This window comes from Condylura cristata, unplaced genomic scaffold (assembly GCF_000260355.1).
Source record: "Condylura cristata isolate star-nosed mole 26May11 unplaced genomic scaffold, ConCri1.0 scaffold00029, whole genome shotgun sequence".
Lineage (NCBI taxonomy): Eukaryota > Metazoa > Chordata > Mammalia > Eulipotyphla > Talpidae > Condylura > Condylura cristata.
This window is the reverse complement of record NW_004567130.1, coordinates 373,220-390,845: the sequence shown is the minus strand read 5'-3', so window position 1 is coordinate 390,845 and position 17,626 is coordinate 373,220. Positions and strand designations below refer to the sequence as shown.

At 45.5% G+C, this 17,626-nt stretch overlaps 1 protein-coding gene across 2 annotated transcripts in view; it reads right to left on the bottom strand.

Annotated features, from left to right (window-relative positions):
• The window catches only part of CCDC62 (coiled-coil domain containing 62), a 31,850-nt gene extending 14,244 nt beyond the window's left edge, over window positions 1–17,606 (bottom strand). Inside the window, exons 1-8 of one of the 2 annotated variants that reach the window (XM_012731216.1) lie at window positions 17,502–17,606; window positions 13,816–14,008; window positions 12,047–12,213; window positions 10,059–10,160; window positions 7,866–8,037; window positions 5,888–5,989; window positions 2,133–2,221; window positions 1,678–1,793 (exon numbers count right to left, since the gene is read on the bottom strand). In XM_012731216.1, coding sequence (XP_012586670.1) covers window positions 1,678–1,793; window positions 2,133–2,221; window positions 5,888–5,989; window positions 7,866–8,037; window positions 10,059–10,160; window positions 12,047–12,213; window positions 13,816–14,008; window positions 17,502–17,540 — 980 coding nt within the window. In that variant the 5' untranslated portion in view covers window positions 17,541–17,606. Of the gene's footprint in view, window positions 1–1,677; window positions 1,794–2,132; window positions 2,222–5,887; window positions 5,990–7,865; window positions 8,038–10,058; window positions 10,161–12,046; window positions 12,214–13,815; window positions 14,009–17,501 lie in introns of those variants that run through there. The other variant, XM_012731215.1, reaches the window with a different exon arrangement.
• Window positions 17,607–17,626: the final 20 nt, after the last annotated feature.

Here is a 17,626-nt window from a genome sequence, read left to right as displayed (position 1 = left end):
CTCCATAAGTCCCTACCACATGCCCAGTCACTGCCCTCCTGACCAGACTCCCACTGGACTCCTTGGTCTTCAGTGTAATTTACTGCACACGTTTCCAACTAACTGCCTCGCCAGTTTCCTATGACGATGATGTGCGCCCTAACTGGGCGAGGGCAGGCCTCATCATCTCAGCAGACTTGAGAGCCAACATGCAAGGCACCAGGGCCTCTGGCACTGATGCCGCCCTCAGCGCCTCAAGTATTTTCTGACAGAGAGAACTCTTCCTCTTCCCAAGGGAAGTGAAGCAGAAGTGAGGGCTGGTGAGATCCAGGCCCTGAGATGGATGAGCAGGTGCCTGTGTGTCTACCCCCGCACCAACGGCGCTTTCTGCTGGGCATTTCTGGAGCTACATGTTGAAAGCTGAGCTAAAGCAAAATGATGCAATAAAAATTACCGCATACAGTGAAGTGTTTTTGATAAAGTGTGCTCAGGCCTTCTCATCTGTATGCTGATCCCTCAGAAAGATAACTGTCCTCCAACTCCCACAATGAGATAAGCAATTCCCCATCGGAAGTAATAACCACCCATTTAGCCCAGGAGCCTCCTTGGGGTTCTGCCCGCAGGGCATATGAGTTGATTTTATTTTTTTTTTTGCAGCAGCAACACCTGGAACACAGCAGCAGCCTCAGAAGAGCAGTGGTGCAGAACAGCAGTGTGGCTGAACCGTACATTGTCTGCAGCCATTGAGCTGTAGCTCCTGCCACCCACTCCTGCGGCTACTGAAGGCCAAGACCTACATGGGGGGTGCGAGACATCTGAAGCCTCTGAGGGAATGTGCAGTAGTGGGGGTGAATCCCTAGTTCCTGCCCTTAGAGAAGCAGAATTTAACTGCAGAACAGTTAAGAGGGCTGTTAAATTAAAACAGTCCTCATCTATTTATACTTTAATTTTACAGAAACCAATCTAATTCACATAGGGCTTTTACAGGTGAGGAGAGCTGTCACATACTATAAAGTAATGAAGGTCAGAGTGGAGTCTCCCTGGGGGAGCTAAAAGTCCACTGTTCTGTGGTGCAAGTGCCATGCCCTGTGTGTGTCACCCCTCTGGTCCTCTTCCAGGGCCACAAACCCTGTTATGTGCTGAATGACTGAGTCACCCCTTCATTGATCATTAAATGATGATTATGGTGACTTCCCTGATGGTGCAATGGGTTAAAGTACACCACCCTGAAGCTATCCGCAGCTGCTTCAGCACCAGTTTGATGCCTGGCCAGGGAGGTGACCCACATGGCAAGGCAGACCTCTCTTGTCTTGCCCACTGATCCCCTTAGTGAGTGGTATACTTCAATCTGCCTATTCTGTTCCCCACTCTGTCTCTGGTGAATCCTCTCACCATCCCCAACACCTTTGACCTGTACCCAAGTTCAGTATGCATAAATAAATAAATCTTTAAAATAAAAAGCAAAAAACAATGATCATTAAATGATTGTAACGAAATGACTAAATTCGGGTCATGCCTAAAGTTCTAAAATCAGGTCTTAGAACTACAACCCAGGGTTATAATAATTATTAGTACACATATACTCATTCCCTCCTGTACTGGGAAGAGTAGCAGGCACTGGCCACAGTAATTAATAAATATTGACAGAATGATGGGATAAAATACAAAATGGTATTATCAGCATCTCACTGAGATTACCTGGATTCCAAGGCCTTTGATCCTTCCACCTTTGAGTCATAGATCTGTATTAATTCTTGAGAATTTTCCATGTTGAAATTTAGAAACTGCAGATCGCTCTGTTGCTTTACATAAATCTGCACAGACATCAGTCAATGAATATAATGTGAACAACACACTAAACCAAGCCAACAGCTCGGCCTTTTCAAAAGCTAAGAAGCCAGGTCTGCTTGTAACCAGAGAAATGGGTTAAAGATGTTTGCTCTAATTTTTCTCATGTTAGTCCCAATGCCTGTTAATTTAACTAGTCTGTTAGCTTTAACTAACATAATCAAGACCCCATCTGTAATGCTCACTCTGACATACATGACTATTGTAGTTAGGATGCCACAAGCAGCACAAACAAAAGAGGGCAAATCCTCTTCCTAATCTGATGTTTGTTGATAAACAGCCTTAGAAGGATACTTGGGACATACCTGTCTCAGGTTATGCAGTTCTGCGTTGGTGCGTTCTTGCTTTGACTTTGCAATATCAAGTAACTCATCTTTCCTTTTTTCTCTCTCTGCTATTTAAGAACAGATGTCATTAAAATATTTTTCATAAACTATATCAATTCAAACCTCTTCATTTCCAACAATTTATAACAATTACCCCTCTCCCCCCGATCCCTGAATTTAAAAATTGCAAAATGGACTCTGGGAGAAGCTTTAGTCTGTAAATCTGACTAGGTCTGGTCCTTCAACAAATGGAAATCTTTCACAGTATAATTAATGTGAAGTCAAAAAAAGGACTCAAACTCGCATCAACTCTACGGTCACATTAGTGTGACCAGAGTATTAAATTATTTTTGGTGGGAGAATTAATGACAATTATTTTTCTTGCTTTTTTGGGGGGTGGAGGGTGATGATTTCTAAATCTCTAAAAGGAAAACCTATTACTTGAATTTCAAAAGTTTTTGACATTACATGGGCAACTTATGAATGCATTCTCATTGTGAAAGCCCAAATATATTACCTTTAGCAACAGAAAAAATAATAACATTACATGGGACAGGATATCACTATTTTGACCAGAATGCAAGTCAGTTTGCCATGACCTCACAGTCAGGCCCTTGTGGGGTATCCTGTGTCCAAAGGAAGGAGGTGTACCTAGGACACGTCTCCACTGATAGCCAAACTGTATGTCCGTCTTAATCAAAGCCCAGTTTTCTTTTAAGATTTTCTATTACTTGGAAAGTCTTTTCACATGGTTGAGAATTAAAATGCAGAATTTTCTATAACATACATAATTACACTTCCAATTTCTTAGTGCAGAATGGACAGGACAGGGAGGTTTTTTCTTTTTTTAATCTTCATTCCTTTAGAGAGACCAAAAGCATTTTGTGCAAACATGGACACTGGTATTACTAGAATTGGAGTACAGGAGATCAAGCTTCTCAAAGCAATGTGAGAACTTAAGAACTGAGAGCCCACAGAAAGGAAAGAGCCTTGTACAGGGACTTGCACCAGAAAAGAATACCAATAATACAAGAACTAATTTGATTTACATAGAAGAGATATGTCAACAATAAATATGCCACTTAAAAAAATCAATATCAGAGATTCAAGCTAAAAGTATAAAATGATCCTCTAACTACATGAATCAATTCTAAGTAAATCTGATGCAGTTGAAATAAAAATTGCCCCTCTGTTTATGGTCTTTTCATAAAACCCCTTTTTCATGTGTCCTTTTTTTTTTTTTTAAAAGATTTATTTATTTGTACATACAGAACTGGGGTACAGGCCAGAGGCTCAGGGGTGGCGAGAGGTTTCACCAGAGACAGAGCGGGGAGCAGAACAGGCAGATCGACAAAGTACACTGCTGAGGGGAGCAGCAGGCAGGTCAGGAGAGGTCTGCCAAGCCATATGGTCGCTTCCGGGGCAGGCGGGAATCGAACTCATGAGGAAGTGGCTTTAGCTTCTCAGTACTGTGCTTTAACCCGCTGCGCCACCAGGGAGGGCCTCATGCGTCCTTTTTTTCATAGACAAAATGCTTGTTAACACTTCACAACTGGGACATCCCAAGAAGTGTTCCAGGGCACATACGTGTGAAGCTCTACAGTGTGTGGGCCCCAGGGGGTCGGGGAGGGTGGAGAGAAGAGGGGGGTGCAGAGCTGCCCGCCTCCATGTAGCTTCTTACTTTAAAGGGGACCCTTGTGCACAGAAGAAAGAGGAGCACAGGGACAGCTACAGTGCCAGGTTTAAGCCACTGTCTGCTATTCGGTGCCAGGGTTCTTTGCATTCGTGAGTGGACATTGCCACGGAAGCACACCAATATAGTTGGCTTGCATTATTTATGTGAATTCAGTCCATGCACAGAAGAGACAATGAGAAAGGAAAGGCAACTACGCCACCCAGAGTGCAGAGATACATGTTTTGGAAACAGCATAGCCCGAACAAAAGCCAATTGCTTTAGACCTGGCCCTCCAGAGTGACAGCCCGGGGGAGCTGGCGGGGAGGTGGGAGGTGGGGCGGGTAGACGAGGTCCTCTGACATTGGAACAACTGACTGTTGGGAAAGAGGCAATTCATAGTGCATTTCCCCAAAACAGATACTTTTCTAGGTGGCCATACCTGTGAGATCAAAGTGGAGAGTTTGCCCATTGTCACAGAAAACAAAGAGGCATTGAGCCTCAAGAAAGGCAGCTCAAGAAAGACAGCAGGCCATCAAGGACCCCACCAGGTTCCAGCCAGGCTCTGCCCATCTAGCCTAGGCAAGGGGGCCTGGGCAAAAGGCCCAAGGGTCTGAAGCCTCAGGTGACTCAAGCACTGGAAGGTCAGGGCCACAAAGATGAAAACTGGCATCATCACTTCACTGGCAAACTTCTTACCACCAATATGAACAGACACATGGGCCCAGGCCCTAAGCCTGCATGAAGAATCTTGAACAAGAGGAAAACAATTTTGAACATAAAAGCCCGTTTTTTATAACATCTTCCAATTTCAAATAGAAAGTGTTAACTTTCAGCCACATTGGCTTGACAGCATGTGATCCAGCCAGCCATCAAGACTTCTAAAATGACTTTTTACCTTGACTTATTTTTATAATTTAAACATAAAAAAACTGTTGAGACAGTGATATGAGATTGTGTTTCAGCAGAAAAGATGTGTTAAGAAATGATAAATTATTTCACAAAGTGGATTTATTGTATCAGCTAGCACATTCCATGTACCTTACCTAGTAACACATTAATAGGCCTATGAGTAAAAATGAGGGGCCACAAAACAGGCGCCGTTAAACAGCTTGTAAACTTCGCTGCTCCCTTCACATCACAGCATTTGTTGGCTCCTGAGTCCTCCATAGCCTATGAGTTTCTTAGCAACCAGCAGCATGCCTGGCATATAATGTTGATTCAAGATTGCTGGAGTTCAAATGTAAGGCTACAAATAAGCCCTGTCCTTAGTAAGAGATGGCATTAGACTTACTAGTCCCAGAACTAGAGGAGAGAGTGGCCCCTAGTGGTAGACAATAGCATTTCCCCCAAATCCTTAATTATTTGTATTTACGAACATTCTAACTGAAGAAATTTAACACAATACTGCAGTTTCCCATTCAAGGAAGGGAAAGTTCTCTCCTGGAAAAAGGGCACTAATGGTGCCCCACGTCGGTGCTAATTTAGTGCTCTCTGGGACTCTACCTCCAACTCTATGAAACTCCATGAACGGGCAATGAAATCCTGGCTAGCTGGGAGAAAGGCAAGACATAAACAAGTGATTCTCACTGGGAAGTGGAGAAAGGAAAGATTTCACTAGCAGAAACTTGGACACACAAATGTGGCCAGAGATAGAGCTTGGGGGGACAAGGCTGGGGAAGAGGATGTTTGTCCCTGCTTATCAGGAGGGGGCCTGAGGTAAATATTACAACACAATATTTCCTCCCCCACATTATCACTCACAACGAAACACAGGGTGGTATTTTTCAATTGCAGTAATTAAAAGGTGGTCTACTCGCAAATCTGGAAACATACTGAATCCCAGTCTTCGTCCAGTGTTTGCAAAACTACAAGCGCTCCCCTAACCTTAACTCACTACACCCTCTCTTCATAGGTTTCGAGCTGCAGGGAGCTATGCTGGGGAGAAGTGTAGCCCCCACCCAGCCTGGCCCAGCCCTCTAAGGCGGTGAGAGAAAAACCAACTGCTGTTCTGGGATTATCTACACATAGTTATTTAATCAATAAAATTGTCTATTTTTACCAGTAAAAACCAATTCATCGTGTAGGCAACTTTTCTCTTGCTTGAGGCGAATGATCTCTTCTCGCTGGTCATTATTTTCTGTTGTTTTCTCATTTAGATCCTCTTGGCAAATAGAAGGGGGAAAAATCCTCAAATAAATAGCAGTTGCTGGGAGAGCACACTCTGAATACCCGTGTCCCCAGTCTCCTCCCAAGACCAAGGAAGTATTGTTGGGCAGGCAGGCCCCACAGCCAACATGGTGTTCACTGAGCCCCTGGCAACGACCCCTGCATGGCAGCACTGTCTCTGGTCTGATTGGCCTCCCGTCACAGCCCGCTGCCCACACAGCATGACCTCTGAATAGCAGAAGTCTGCTCCTGTCACGCTGCAGCGAACGCCTCCCACCACCAGCACAGAGAGACCCAGACTCATTGCCATCAGCCAGCTGCTTTGGCTCTGCCTGTCATTCCTTCTTTCCTGCTGATCCGGAAGCATGTCCAAGCTTCAAAACCCACCCAGGACTTTTGCGTTGCTGTCCCATATGCCCGCAACATTCTTGGCCCAGAGCTTCAGGCCACCAGTTCTTCCCACCATTCAAGACCCAGCTCCGATGTGAACTTTTCTAAGATACAGTCCCAGGCCACCCACACTCTGCCTCTACTTGCCTCGCTCTCCAGCCTACTAGCCCTAAATACTTAATTTGTAAAATACAACATACATGTTAATAAAAGACTTCTTAAATAGGTTTGCACACGGGTTCAATAAACATTTATTGAAACCCACAATGCACCCTGGTGCTCTGAGATCACCCGTAGATTACAGAAGATGGTCTGTCCCGCTCTTGAGGGGTGTGACTAGGGTTGAAGCTGAAGCTACAAATGGAGACAAGCTCTATGATCTTCCATATACTGTACAGCCTAAGAACAAGAGTTTGGGGTGCTGAGTCTCTTAAACTAAATCAACCACGATCACAGTTACAGAATCCCTTAGCTGTAAGGAATGCAAAAGGGTGTTTAGTCTTTGGAATCTTCTCCAAAGACACCTCACTTTACACATCCAACAATAGCAGTCACTGCCTCACCAGACACTCACTGTGGACAGAGGGGCAGTGCCTGCCCTCCATGGCTTTGTCACTGTCTCCGAGGTCACCTGCTCCATGTGGTGGCCTTCCTGTCCAATGCAATGATGCTCCCCCACCTGGCAGTTTAGTTGCCCCACAGTGGGAACAGGTCATAGAAGGCGGACCTCTGCTGACAAATCTAAATGCTCCTTTCCCCAGAGCCCCACGCACACATACAGCAGCAACCTACTCAGCGTGTCCAGCCTTCACTTCCTCCTGAAGCTGTGGGTAACACTGCTCAGCAAGACTCAGTTATGGAGCTGCTGTGAGGACAGGAAGGAAGGAAAAGAACCCACAAGGAATTTTCAAAACCAAAACACAGCCCCAAACCACTGCAGTAGCCTATGTTGTCAGCAGCAATCCCTTCCCTTCCCCATGACGTCTGCAATTGCTCCTGCAACGGGCAGGGTGACGTGTGGCTACTGCTAAACTGGGTGCAGCCCTGGTGAGGGAAAGGAGACTGTACATGGGTGCAAGCCCAGCCTTTAGGAGTCCCCTGTCCTACATTTCTGTTTCTCTTAAGCCTCTACCTTTCCCATGGGTAGACATGCCTGGCTTCTCAGTGAGGGGAAGATGCGACTCATGAAGTGGAGCTGCCCACATGAGTGACTGGGCCCCCAAGATCTCCCAATTCCCACCTGACCTCCAGATCCATGAGATTAAGAAACATGGCTGAGTCATTGCCACGTAGCTTACATCACCCACACCAATGGGCACAGCTGCCCAATGAAGGCGGGCCTGCTGAGTAAAGAGGACACAGCTTACAGCCACATGGATGACATGACTGAAGCCACACAGACCCACTATCGGCCCCAAGAGGGACACCCCAGGGAGAAATATAGCTCGGGCGGAGGGCTCTGGCCTGTGCCCCATCCTCACCTTTCAATTTACTGACTTCGATTTTAAGGGCTTTCAGTTTCTGCTTGTAATCCTGCTTTTCTTTCACAATACAAGTCTCAACCATCTTGGCGTCACGCAAGGCATGCTCCAGCAGCTTAAATTTGCCTGAGCAGTCTGAGATGTGATTGACTGCCTCAATGATATCTTTGTCCTAAAAGCCAAATTTGAAAAGTTACACAGAGCTTTTAAACTCCCACCAATCAACGTGAAGATCTCACACGTACTGAGATCTCAAAATCATTCAACACAATCCAAATGTGTTGGTAATCGACACATTTACCTCTGTGTCCAGCAATAGCCAAGTCAGCAGCTGCTGCCCACATTCACCCAACCAGCCAGATAGAGAGAGACTGAGCCTGCTGGCCCTGAGTCCCAGGCCCCGACTACCACCCCTTCCTGTCTCAGTGGTTAGGAGCCAAATGATTCCATTACCTGAGAAACCACAGTGACAACAGGTGGGGTGGCAGCCCCTAGGTGGGTTTTCACTCTTTGGGTCAAAGATAAATCCCCAGGACCCCCACTTTATCATCTTCTCAGCTTGTGAAAAAGGATAGGCTCTAAGACATCATCCCACATCTATTCAGATCAGAACCTCTTGTTGTGAGGTGGTTGATTTAATTACAAAGTGTCTGCTTTAGGGGGCTTCCCTGGTGGTGCAAGGGGTGAAGCACAGCACTGTAAAGCTATCCACAGTCACTGCAGCACAAGTTCAATACCCAGCCAGGGAGGTGACCCACATGGAGCAGCAGACCTCTCCTGTCTCTCCTGCTGCTCCCCTCAGCAGTGTATTTCAGTCAATTTGTCTGTTCTGCTCCCAACTCTGTCTCTGGTGAATCCTCTCCCCTACCCCCTTGTACGCGTAAATAAATAAATCTTTTTTTAAAAAAAGTGTCTGCTTTAAATAGCAATTAAGAAAAACCTAAAGTGTGAAAATATTAAGTAAAAGTTCCTCCCCACATGCTCCTGGAACGGCACCATGAACAAGTCCCCCGACTCACAGACAAGGTTTTCTGCTGTATCATCAGATACTTGCTCTGAAGCCTTCCCATCTGCACAGACTACCACGAGACTAGGGAAAAAAAGGGCTGGGACACTAAAGATGGGGGACTCTGTGCAGACTCCTACTTTCTCCTTTGGTAAGTATGTCCCAGAAGGAACTGCCTTGTAGGGAAGGTCATTCTCATCAGAATTCCAACTCTGGCTCTATGAATGCAAGTCCTCTTCCCTGAGCCACCATCTGAACGTAGGGACACCAGTTACTGCCTACTAAAGACAGGGTCATCAACCTTAACACGTCCTCTCTAATTTTTTTTTAAATAATAGTTTATTTTTACATCATTTTGTGCCTTTTTCCATCTCAGTTGTAATCCCCGTGGGCTTCCCATCACCAAATCACCCGTTCCTCTAATTTTTTTTTTTAAAGATTTACTTATTCATGCAGAACTGGGGTACAGGCCAGAGATGCGGAGGGTGAAAGGACTCACCAGACAGAGTGGGGAGCAGAACAGGCAGGTCGACGAAGTACACTGCTGAGGGGAGCAGCGGGCGGGCCAGGAGAGATCTGCAGCGTGAGGTCTGCAGCGCCACGTGGATCTCCTCTGGGGCAGGCAGGGATTGAACTCATGCGGAAGTAGCTTAAGCTTCTTAGTGCTGTGCTTTAACCCACTGTGCCACCAGGGAAGGCCCTCGTTCTTCTAATTTTTAAGGAAGCTTTTCCCTTATCACTTCAGAACACTGAGGTTTTCACATCCTCTTGGACCACTGGTTAAACACAAGTGCTGTGAGGTGGGAAGGGAGGGTCTAGTCACCCTCATCACATGTTCAAGGCTGCCCACTGCCAGGCCACTAGTTTTTCCTCTCCTGTTCTGATTAAAGCCCAAAACATTAAAAAGCAACCTGATTGCCAATAACTTTATGAGACCTGGTGGAAGTTAACTGAGGCAGGATTGGCCAAGAAATCAGCATTGGAAGCAGAGACCAAAGTGGAATCCTCCTCTCATCACTTTAAACATGGTGTTTCTCCCATTTCTAAAACAAGAATTGAAACAACACGGCCAACATTGGTGAATCTCCCTGTTTGAGTGACTGTAGGGCTCCCACAAGATTAGGAACATGGAAATCATACTTCCTAGGCTACAGGATGCCTGGCTTGAGATACTGTTATTGAGTTACCTTCAGCTTTATCATTGTGGTGAGAGCCTGTTCTCGAGCTTGTAATTGTCCTACCTGAGCAGAAAGTTCCACTAACGTGTTGCTGAGATTTTCGTTTCGCGCCTATAAGGGAACACATACAGCTTTTAGTGCCATGACCAGCCATAATCTCTGCTCAAATGTCTGCCCTTTCTTTCGCTGTTTGACCTTAGAGAGCTAAGTAAGCAACATCAAAAAGGAGGAAAAGTGTCTAATTCTCCATGAACTCCAGCACCCCCTCAATACGTAGCCTTGTCCTAATGAATTATTTTAGGTTAGTTTGTAATCATGTCTATTTCATTAGGCCTTTGTGTGCAATTTGGGTTGGCACAGATGCTAAAAAGCAGAGTAGTAAGAGTACAAAGGGTATCCCTTTGCTGACATAAAATAGCATTAGAGAACCTCTGTGTCAAAACCTATGCTGAAAGAATTTCATCCTGAGGTATTTTGCACTCATCAGGTTGTTTTTAAACCACAACTATATCTGATAAAATTATTGGACACATGTTGTGTTTATTGGTTGGGAAAAAAAGAATCATCAGGTTTTTAAAGAGCATCTTTTTTTGAAAAAGAAAAGTGGAGGCAATTCGAATGCATGATATTAAGGGAAACGAAGCCAATCTGAGAAACCTACAACCCTTTGGAAAGAACAAACTACAGAGGCTGTTTGGGGCTGCAGGGAGGGAAGGATTGTCAGGGCGTCAGGGTGACACAGCTGTCCCACACAATGTGGCAATGGTGCAGAGACGCTGCTTCAGCTCCCAGAGGCCATGCCATACCCAAGCGAGCCTCGTGAACACTGGACAGCAGCTGAGTGGCAGCTTGGACTAATAGAGGGCTCGAATGCAGCACAGCAGTGCGGGGTGTCTGTGGAGAGGGCTGTGTGCACGTACAGAGGCAGGGATACTGGGAAATCTCTGTACTTTCCATTCAATTTTGCTGTAAATCTAAAGTTGCTCTAAAAAATAGTTATTTTAAAATATATATATACACATATATATTTTCCTGCTGTAGACTGAACCACGTTGAAACCCTTACCTAACTGTGTGGCTGTGTTTGGAAGGGAGGCCTCTGAGGCACAATCAGGTTCATGTGAGTCATGAGATGGGCTCTCACAACAAAGACACCAGGGAGCTCGTCTGCTCTCTCATTCCTGTGCAAAGACATGCATTGCCAAGGGGGTAGCTGGGGACAGGTAAGGCTGATAGTGCACACCAGACACTCTGGTACCCCATCTCCAACTTTTAAACTCCAGAACTGTGTGGAGAGAAACTTGTGTTGCTGAAGCCCAGGCCTATGGTATTTTGTTAGGACAGCCTGAGCAAACTAGTACACTTCCATTTTTAAAATCCAACATACCAACTGATTCTAAAATATTTCTTATCTTATACAACAGTGATCTATAAAGGAGTAAAATAAAATTTACATTATCATTGTGAATTATTAAGGCCCATTCTATTACCAAGATCTCTACTGAATATTGTGAAACAAATCAAAGGCTGAGACAAACCAATCTGCTGGCTCTCCTTGTGCCCCTCATAAAGCATAAGCTTAGTTAGAATTGAAAAATCAGTTACAGATTTTATTCCCAAATATCTACTTAGTGTGTAGCTATTTATCACAGCATATAAGATAATCATTTAGAAATTAGAATTTGAAGCTACCAAAACTTTATATACTGATCTTAGAATCTAAGGAAGATTTTTTTTTAAAACAAACCACTGTTGATAAAATGGTGGGTACTACCATAATCAGTGGCCTGAGGGCCAGGGTGGTGTAAGGAAGCATGATCTTAAACGCCAGGCAGTTGCCCCAGTGTGAGGAAGACTGGAGCATGTTGATGGGTGGACGACAGATTTCCATGTACCACAGAGATGTTTTTCCACAGAAACACTTAAATCTCTTTTTTCAACTACCAAAATGCAAACAGTGTTTGGGTTGGTGAAGCTTAGCCAAAACTGAAAACCCACCTCCAGATCTTCGGAGAGCAGAGAAGAATGGGTTGCCTTTTGGACCATTTCCTGAAGCTGTAGCTGAGTCTTCTGCAGGGCCGTCTGGCACTCAATTTGATTAGATTCAAGGGTTTTTACCTTTTTTGTGAGTGACCTGATGATTTCAGTTCTTTTGTGTAGTTCACCTGAGGGAAAGTACTTGTCTGTGGTCAGAGCTGAAATTACAAATCCATGACCTTCAAAACTTGGTTAGAAAAGAAAAGGGTGCTAAGGAAAAGATTGCAGGCTATTTGCAAGATTGCTATGATTAAAAAAAGTGACCATCTTTAGGTCAAGTTCAAGGTTAAAGATCTGGGACTCAGTTTAAGAGAAACAGCTGCTCCTGAGCACTTTCGTCAGAGTCTAACTATAGATGACTTTCTTTCAGGTGCAGTCCTGATGCTCCATGCTCATTGATGCCCTATGCAGTGTGCCCTCCCGGCTTTTAAGTACTTTTTCTGCCCTATTTAATATTTTTTAGCATTTGGGTACATTTTATTTTATTTCATTTATTTTTAGGATTTATTTTTATTTATTTAGGCATACAATAGCTGGGGTGTAGGCTAGAGGTGCAGGGCTGAGATAATTCACCAGACAGAGTGAGGAGCAGAACAGGAAGAGCCACTGAAATATACTGCTGAGAGGAGCTGTGGGGAGACAGGAGAGGTCTGCTGCGCCATGTGGATCAGCTCCCTCTCTAGGGATGGAACTCAGGCCGCTGGTGATAATATAAGTTATTCTATGTTTTTATTTTATTTTATTTTTTTTAAAGATTTATTTATTTATTCGTACAGAACTGGGGTACAGGCCAGAGATGCAGAGGGTGAGAGGATTCACCAGAGACAGAGTGTAGTACAGAACAGGCAGATCGACGAAGCACACTGCTGAGGGGAGCAGTTGGTGGGTCAGAAGAGGTCTGCCGTGCCATGTGGTCACCTCTGGGGCAGGCGGGGATCGAACTCATGCGGAAGTGGCTTAAGCTTCTTTGTGCTGTGCTTTAGCCCGCTGCGCCACCAGGGAGGGCCCTATTCTATGTTTTTAATCAACCTTGACAACCCCTGGTGATGTAGTGGTTAAAGTCTCAGTTATCAATTATTGGCAGCACTGTGGCATTAGTTCAACCTCCTGCCAGGGAGCTGACCCACAGAGCACAGCAGACCTCTCCCATCTCACCTGCTGCTCTCCTTAGCAGTGTATTTCAGTGGATCCTTCTGTTCTGCTTCTCACTGTCTCTGCTGAATCTTCTCACCCCGGCATCTCTGCCTTACACCCCATTTCTTGTATGCATAAATAAAATCTTAACAAAAAGATTTACAACAATGTGTTTCAGGTGCACAACTCTGCTAATGCATGCTTTCACATCATGCTCACCATCACAACCCCACCTTAGTCCACTAGGTCCCCTCCCTGCCTTGGACTCCACTCCCGACCACTGACTTTTGAAAACTCCAGTTCTGTCATCAAATTTCAAGATTTTTTTTTTAAATCAGTTCTGTTGCTTTGCTCATTATAGCCCATCTAACAGAGAAATCACCTGGTATTCTGGTATTTGTCTTTCTCCTGACTAATTTGGCATAGCATTGGCCCCGCTTCTATCCATGCTGCTGCAACTGTCCTACTTTAAATGCATTTGTGTTTGACCATGGGTGATCCTAAAGCCCTGTCCTACAGATTGTAAGAGAGAATCGATGGCCACCATTCAGAGCACACTCAGCAGTCTAACCAAGCCACCTGAACACGTGGCTGACCTTCCAGTTTGCTGCATCGTTCTTCCAAAGTCAACACTTTCTGTCGATCCTCCTCCCAGGAGAGAAGCTGTCTCTGGTGCACAGCCACCATGTCGTTGAGCTCTTTATCACGGTCTTTCAGCTCCCCAATGAGCAGCTGCAGCTCCTTCCGCTGTTTCTCAATAGTGGAAATCTCAGCATCCGACCCGGTGTTCTGAACATAAGTGATTTAATATCAAAATAAAATGAACCGATAATATTTATCAGCCAAAGCATATTCCCAAATAGTCTTCCAATTCTAGGTTCTATTCACTATCAACAACAGCATCAAACTCATATGCATTTAAACTAGTTAAAACTAACTGTGCATTCTACTTCTATGGTTGCACCACAATCTTTTAAAAAAATTTTAAAAAGTTGATGTATTTATGCATAGAAGAACTGGGGTGTAGGCCAGAGATTGGGGGGCAGGGAGTGAGAGGATTCACCAGAGAGAGTGGGGAGCAGAGCAGGCAGATCTACTAAAATACACTGCTGAGGGGAGCAGTGAAGAGACAGAGAGGTCTGCTGTGCCATGCCGGTCAGCTCCCTGGCACCATGTCAGTCTGCTCCTTGGCTAAGTATCAAACTCTGTGGTGCAGTGGCTGCAGACAGCATCAGAGTGCTGAGACTTAACCCCTGCACCACCAGGGAGGCCCCATACACACTCTTAAAAACTGGGATTGTTTTTCAAGCTTCTCTTGGCTAACCCATTTCTGTTAACTCTCTCCTTATACACTTTGACTTGTTGCCCTAGCAGTTCTTTTTTTATTACAAAAGTTTATTTTTACAACCTAGCAGTTCTTTTAAAGAAAATGTGGTAGGCATGGTGTGAGAGCATGCTTTAGCAGAGTTGTGAGCCTGTACCCCTGAAACAGTGTTGTAAGTCAGTTTTTTTTTTTATACTTTCAAACATAATCATTTTCATACACCTTACCCATGCACACTCTTGTGATCAAGGACACAATATCCTTCAGCTTCAATATCAGGATGCCATATAAAAACCAATTTTGTAAGAAGTTTTTTCAAACATAAAAGAAACCATGCAGTAACCCTCATCTCAGTGTGAGGCACTATCAAGACTTTTTGCCACATTTCAATTTTCCTTTTCATTGTTGATCAAAAATGTTATCCTTACAGAGCCTCCCTGGTGGTGCAGGGGTTAAGTCTCAGCATTATGACGCTATGGGCAGCCACTGCAGCACAAGTTTGATCCTGAGCCATGGAGCTGACCCACATGGCATAGCGGACCTCTCCTGTCTTACCTGCTGCTCCCCTCAGTAGATCCGCCTGTTCTGCTCCCATTTAGTCTCTGGTTAATCCTCTCACCCACCGCACCTGTGGCCTGTACCTCAGAGCTTCTACGAAAAAATACATAAAATCCAGCTTATCTAGTGGTGCAAGGGGTTAAGCACTGTAGCTATTGGCAACCACTGCAGTACCACAAGTTCAATCCCTAGCCAGGGAGGTGACCCACATGGTGCAGCGGACCTCTCCTGTCCCAGCTGCTACTTCCCTCAGTGTATTTCAGTACACCTGCCTGTTCTGTTCCCTACTCTGTCTCTGGTGAGTCCTCTCACCCTCCACACTTCTGGCCCAGTTCTTGTATGAATAAACAAATCTTTAAAAAAATATTATCCTTTCATATGTCAGTATACAGCTCTGGAAAGGCTCATGAGCATTTGCCCTTTTCCTACTTATAAGAAGACTGTATCTACTCCTTTCCAGCAGATACCATTTTGTAGTTCTTGTATGGTGAGATCATGCAGACTTCAATGTGAATCCAGAATCTGCCACTTAGCAGCTCGAAATCTTGGACATTACTCTAGCCCTTAGTTTCTTCAGCTGTAAAATGGCCCAACAGTACTTATCCCCCAACAGCACTTATCTCCTTATAGATGAAACACTTCAGCAAATCTGGCACATAGTAAGTGCCAGTTAACCAAGGTCACACAACACATTTCAACTTGTGGTACTGTCTTCAGTGATAAAATAAAGAACTTTTTATGAATTTTGTTTTCCTTCCTTTTTGTCCCACATCACCATGGGGTTGCTTGGTAGCTTCCATTTTCCCAGCTTCTTGATGTCACCCAAGGAAGGCATGAAGAAAGCAGCCAGAAAGTCGGTCAGGAAAGACAAAAGGCCCAGCGCACAAATCCAGGGATAAGGCCAAAAAGATGGGTGCAAAGGAAAAGTTGGGACCAAGTCAAGACCTACTCTTCTATGACAAAGACATACATGACAAATTCTGGAAGGATTTCCCCAGCTCAAGGCTGCCAAGCTAGTTGTTGGGTCAGATAGCCTGGAGGCTGGTGATCCCTTGGCAGGGAGTTCTGCACCAGGAGTTCCTCACCAAAGAGCTCATTACACTGGACACAAAGCCAAGGCACAGAGCTCAAGTCTCTTACACCAAGAACATTTGAGGGTAGGGCACCCCAGCTGTGGACAAAGATGCAACCCCAGGCCTTCCCTCTGTATATTTTGAAAAATAAAACTTTGCTAAATAAATGTTTTAAAGAATTCTATCTTTAAGACTATCAAGATCACCAGACGTCCAATTAGGTGCTTACTGCTTTCTAAAACATAAGCTTTGCAAATAATGACAATGAATTATAAGTTACTTACTAGAAACTAAATACAACAAGTGGGAGTGGGAGCCAAAGGCTCTCAGGTCACAAGACTTAAATTTCTGCCCTTGATTTGTAAGTCTTTCCTTCTACAAATATTTACTGAATGCCTAGGAGTGGGCATGTAGCAAAGAGCAGCCAGATTGGGAGAAGCCTAGCCTCTGACAGCACTGGAAACCTGTACCAGATAGACAACTTCATGTCCTCTGGGTGATGGAGGCTGAGAGCAGAGTTTAGGATGGAGCTTCACAAGGCAAGCAACTAAGGAGGGGCAGAACCAATGCTTGGCAAAACTGGCAGTGGAAAATATCCTTAGGCACAAACCAGAGGTGGGGACATGGAGAACTGTCTGGATTACAAATAACACTAGTCCTTACAACTCACCTTAGAAGCTACAGATTCCACAACGGACAAAATTCCACAAAGGAATGAATCCCCCCCAAAGAATACTACATAAGGGTACCCCTTGCTCTAGCAAAAAACGCAGCTCCCTGCCCGCCTGTGTCTATGCATGTGTCTCTTTAGTTCTTTCTCTTTTTCCTAATAAACGTGTCTTTAAAACTCAGCCTTTGCCTGCTCATGTCTATGCAGTTGTCTTTGTCCTTAGTAAACTCGCGGTGTGCTGCCAAATGGGACACTCCAGCCAAGCTTTTGTCAGCAGGAACCCAAGGACCCCAGCCACTCGCTGAAGCTCATTCATATCATCCCATTCCCATGCGCAGATGCAAACCACCGCAAGCAGCGGTGCCAATATTCGGGGACAGTTACCAGTCTCATACCCCACAGGGCGGCCCGCGGAGGTGCCGGGCGGGAAGCCAGGTGGCGGCGGAAGAGCTGTCCGAAAGGCCCAAGTGGGAAAACGGGGCCTGGCGCCTGCCCCGGGGACGCAGGGGGCTGAGAGGACTCCACGTCCTTATGAAGCCTAGGGGACCGGCGGGCCGGCCCCGCTCGCCCCTCGCGGGCCCATCTGAAGATGAAACCGCCCCTTCAGCCCTGGCTGCGAGGTCTCGTTGCTCCCGTTGCTCCCCGCGCGGCGCTCACCTGGCGCCCCACGGCAAGGAAGGCCGCCGAGGGATTCATGGGTGTTTCCCCCGCACCCCGACAAAGTCGCGGCGGGCAGTGTCACCTTCCACAGGCCATAGGGGCCTGCCCGGAGCGGCGGGGCG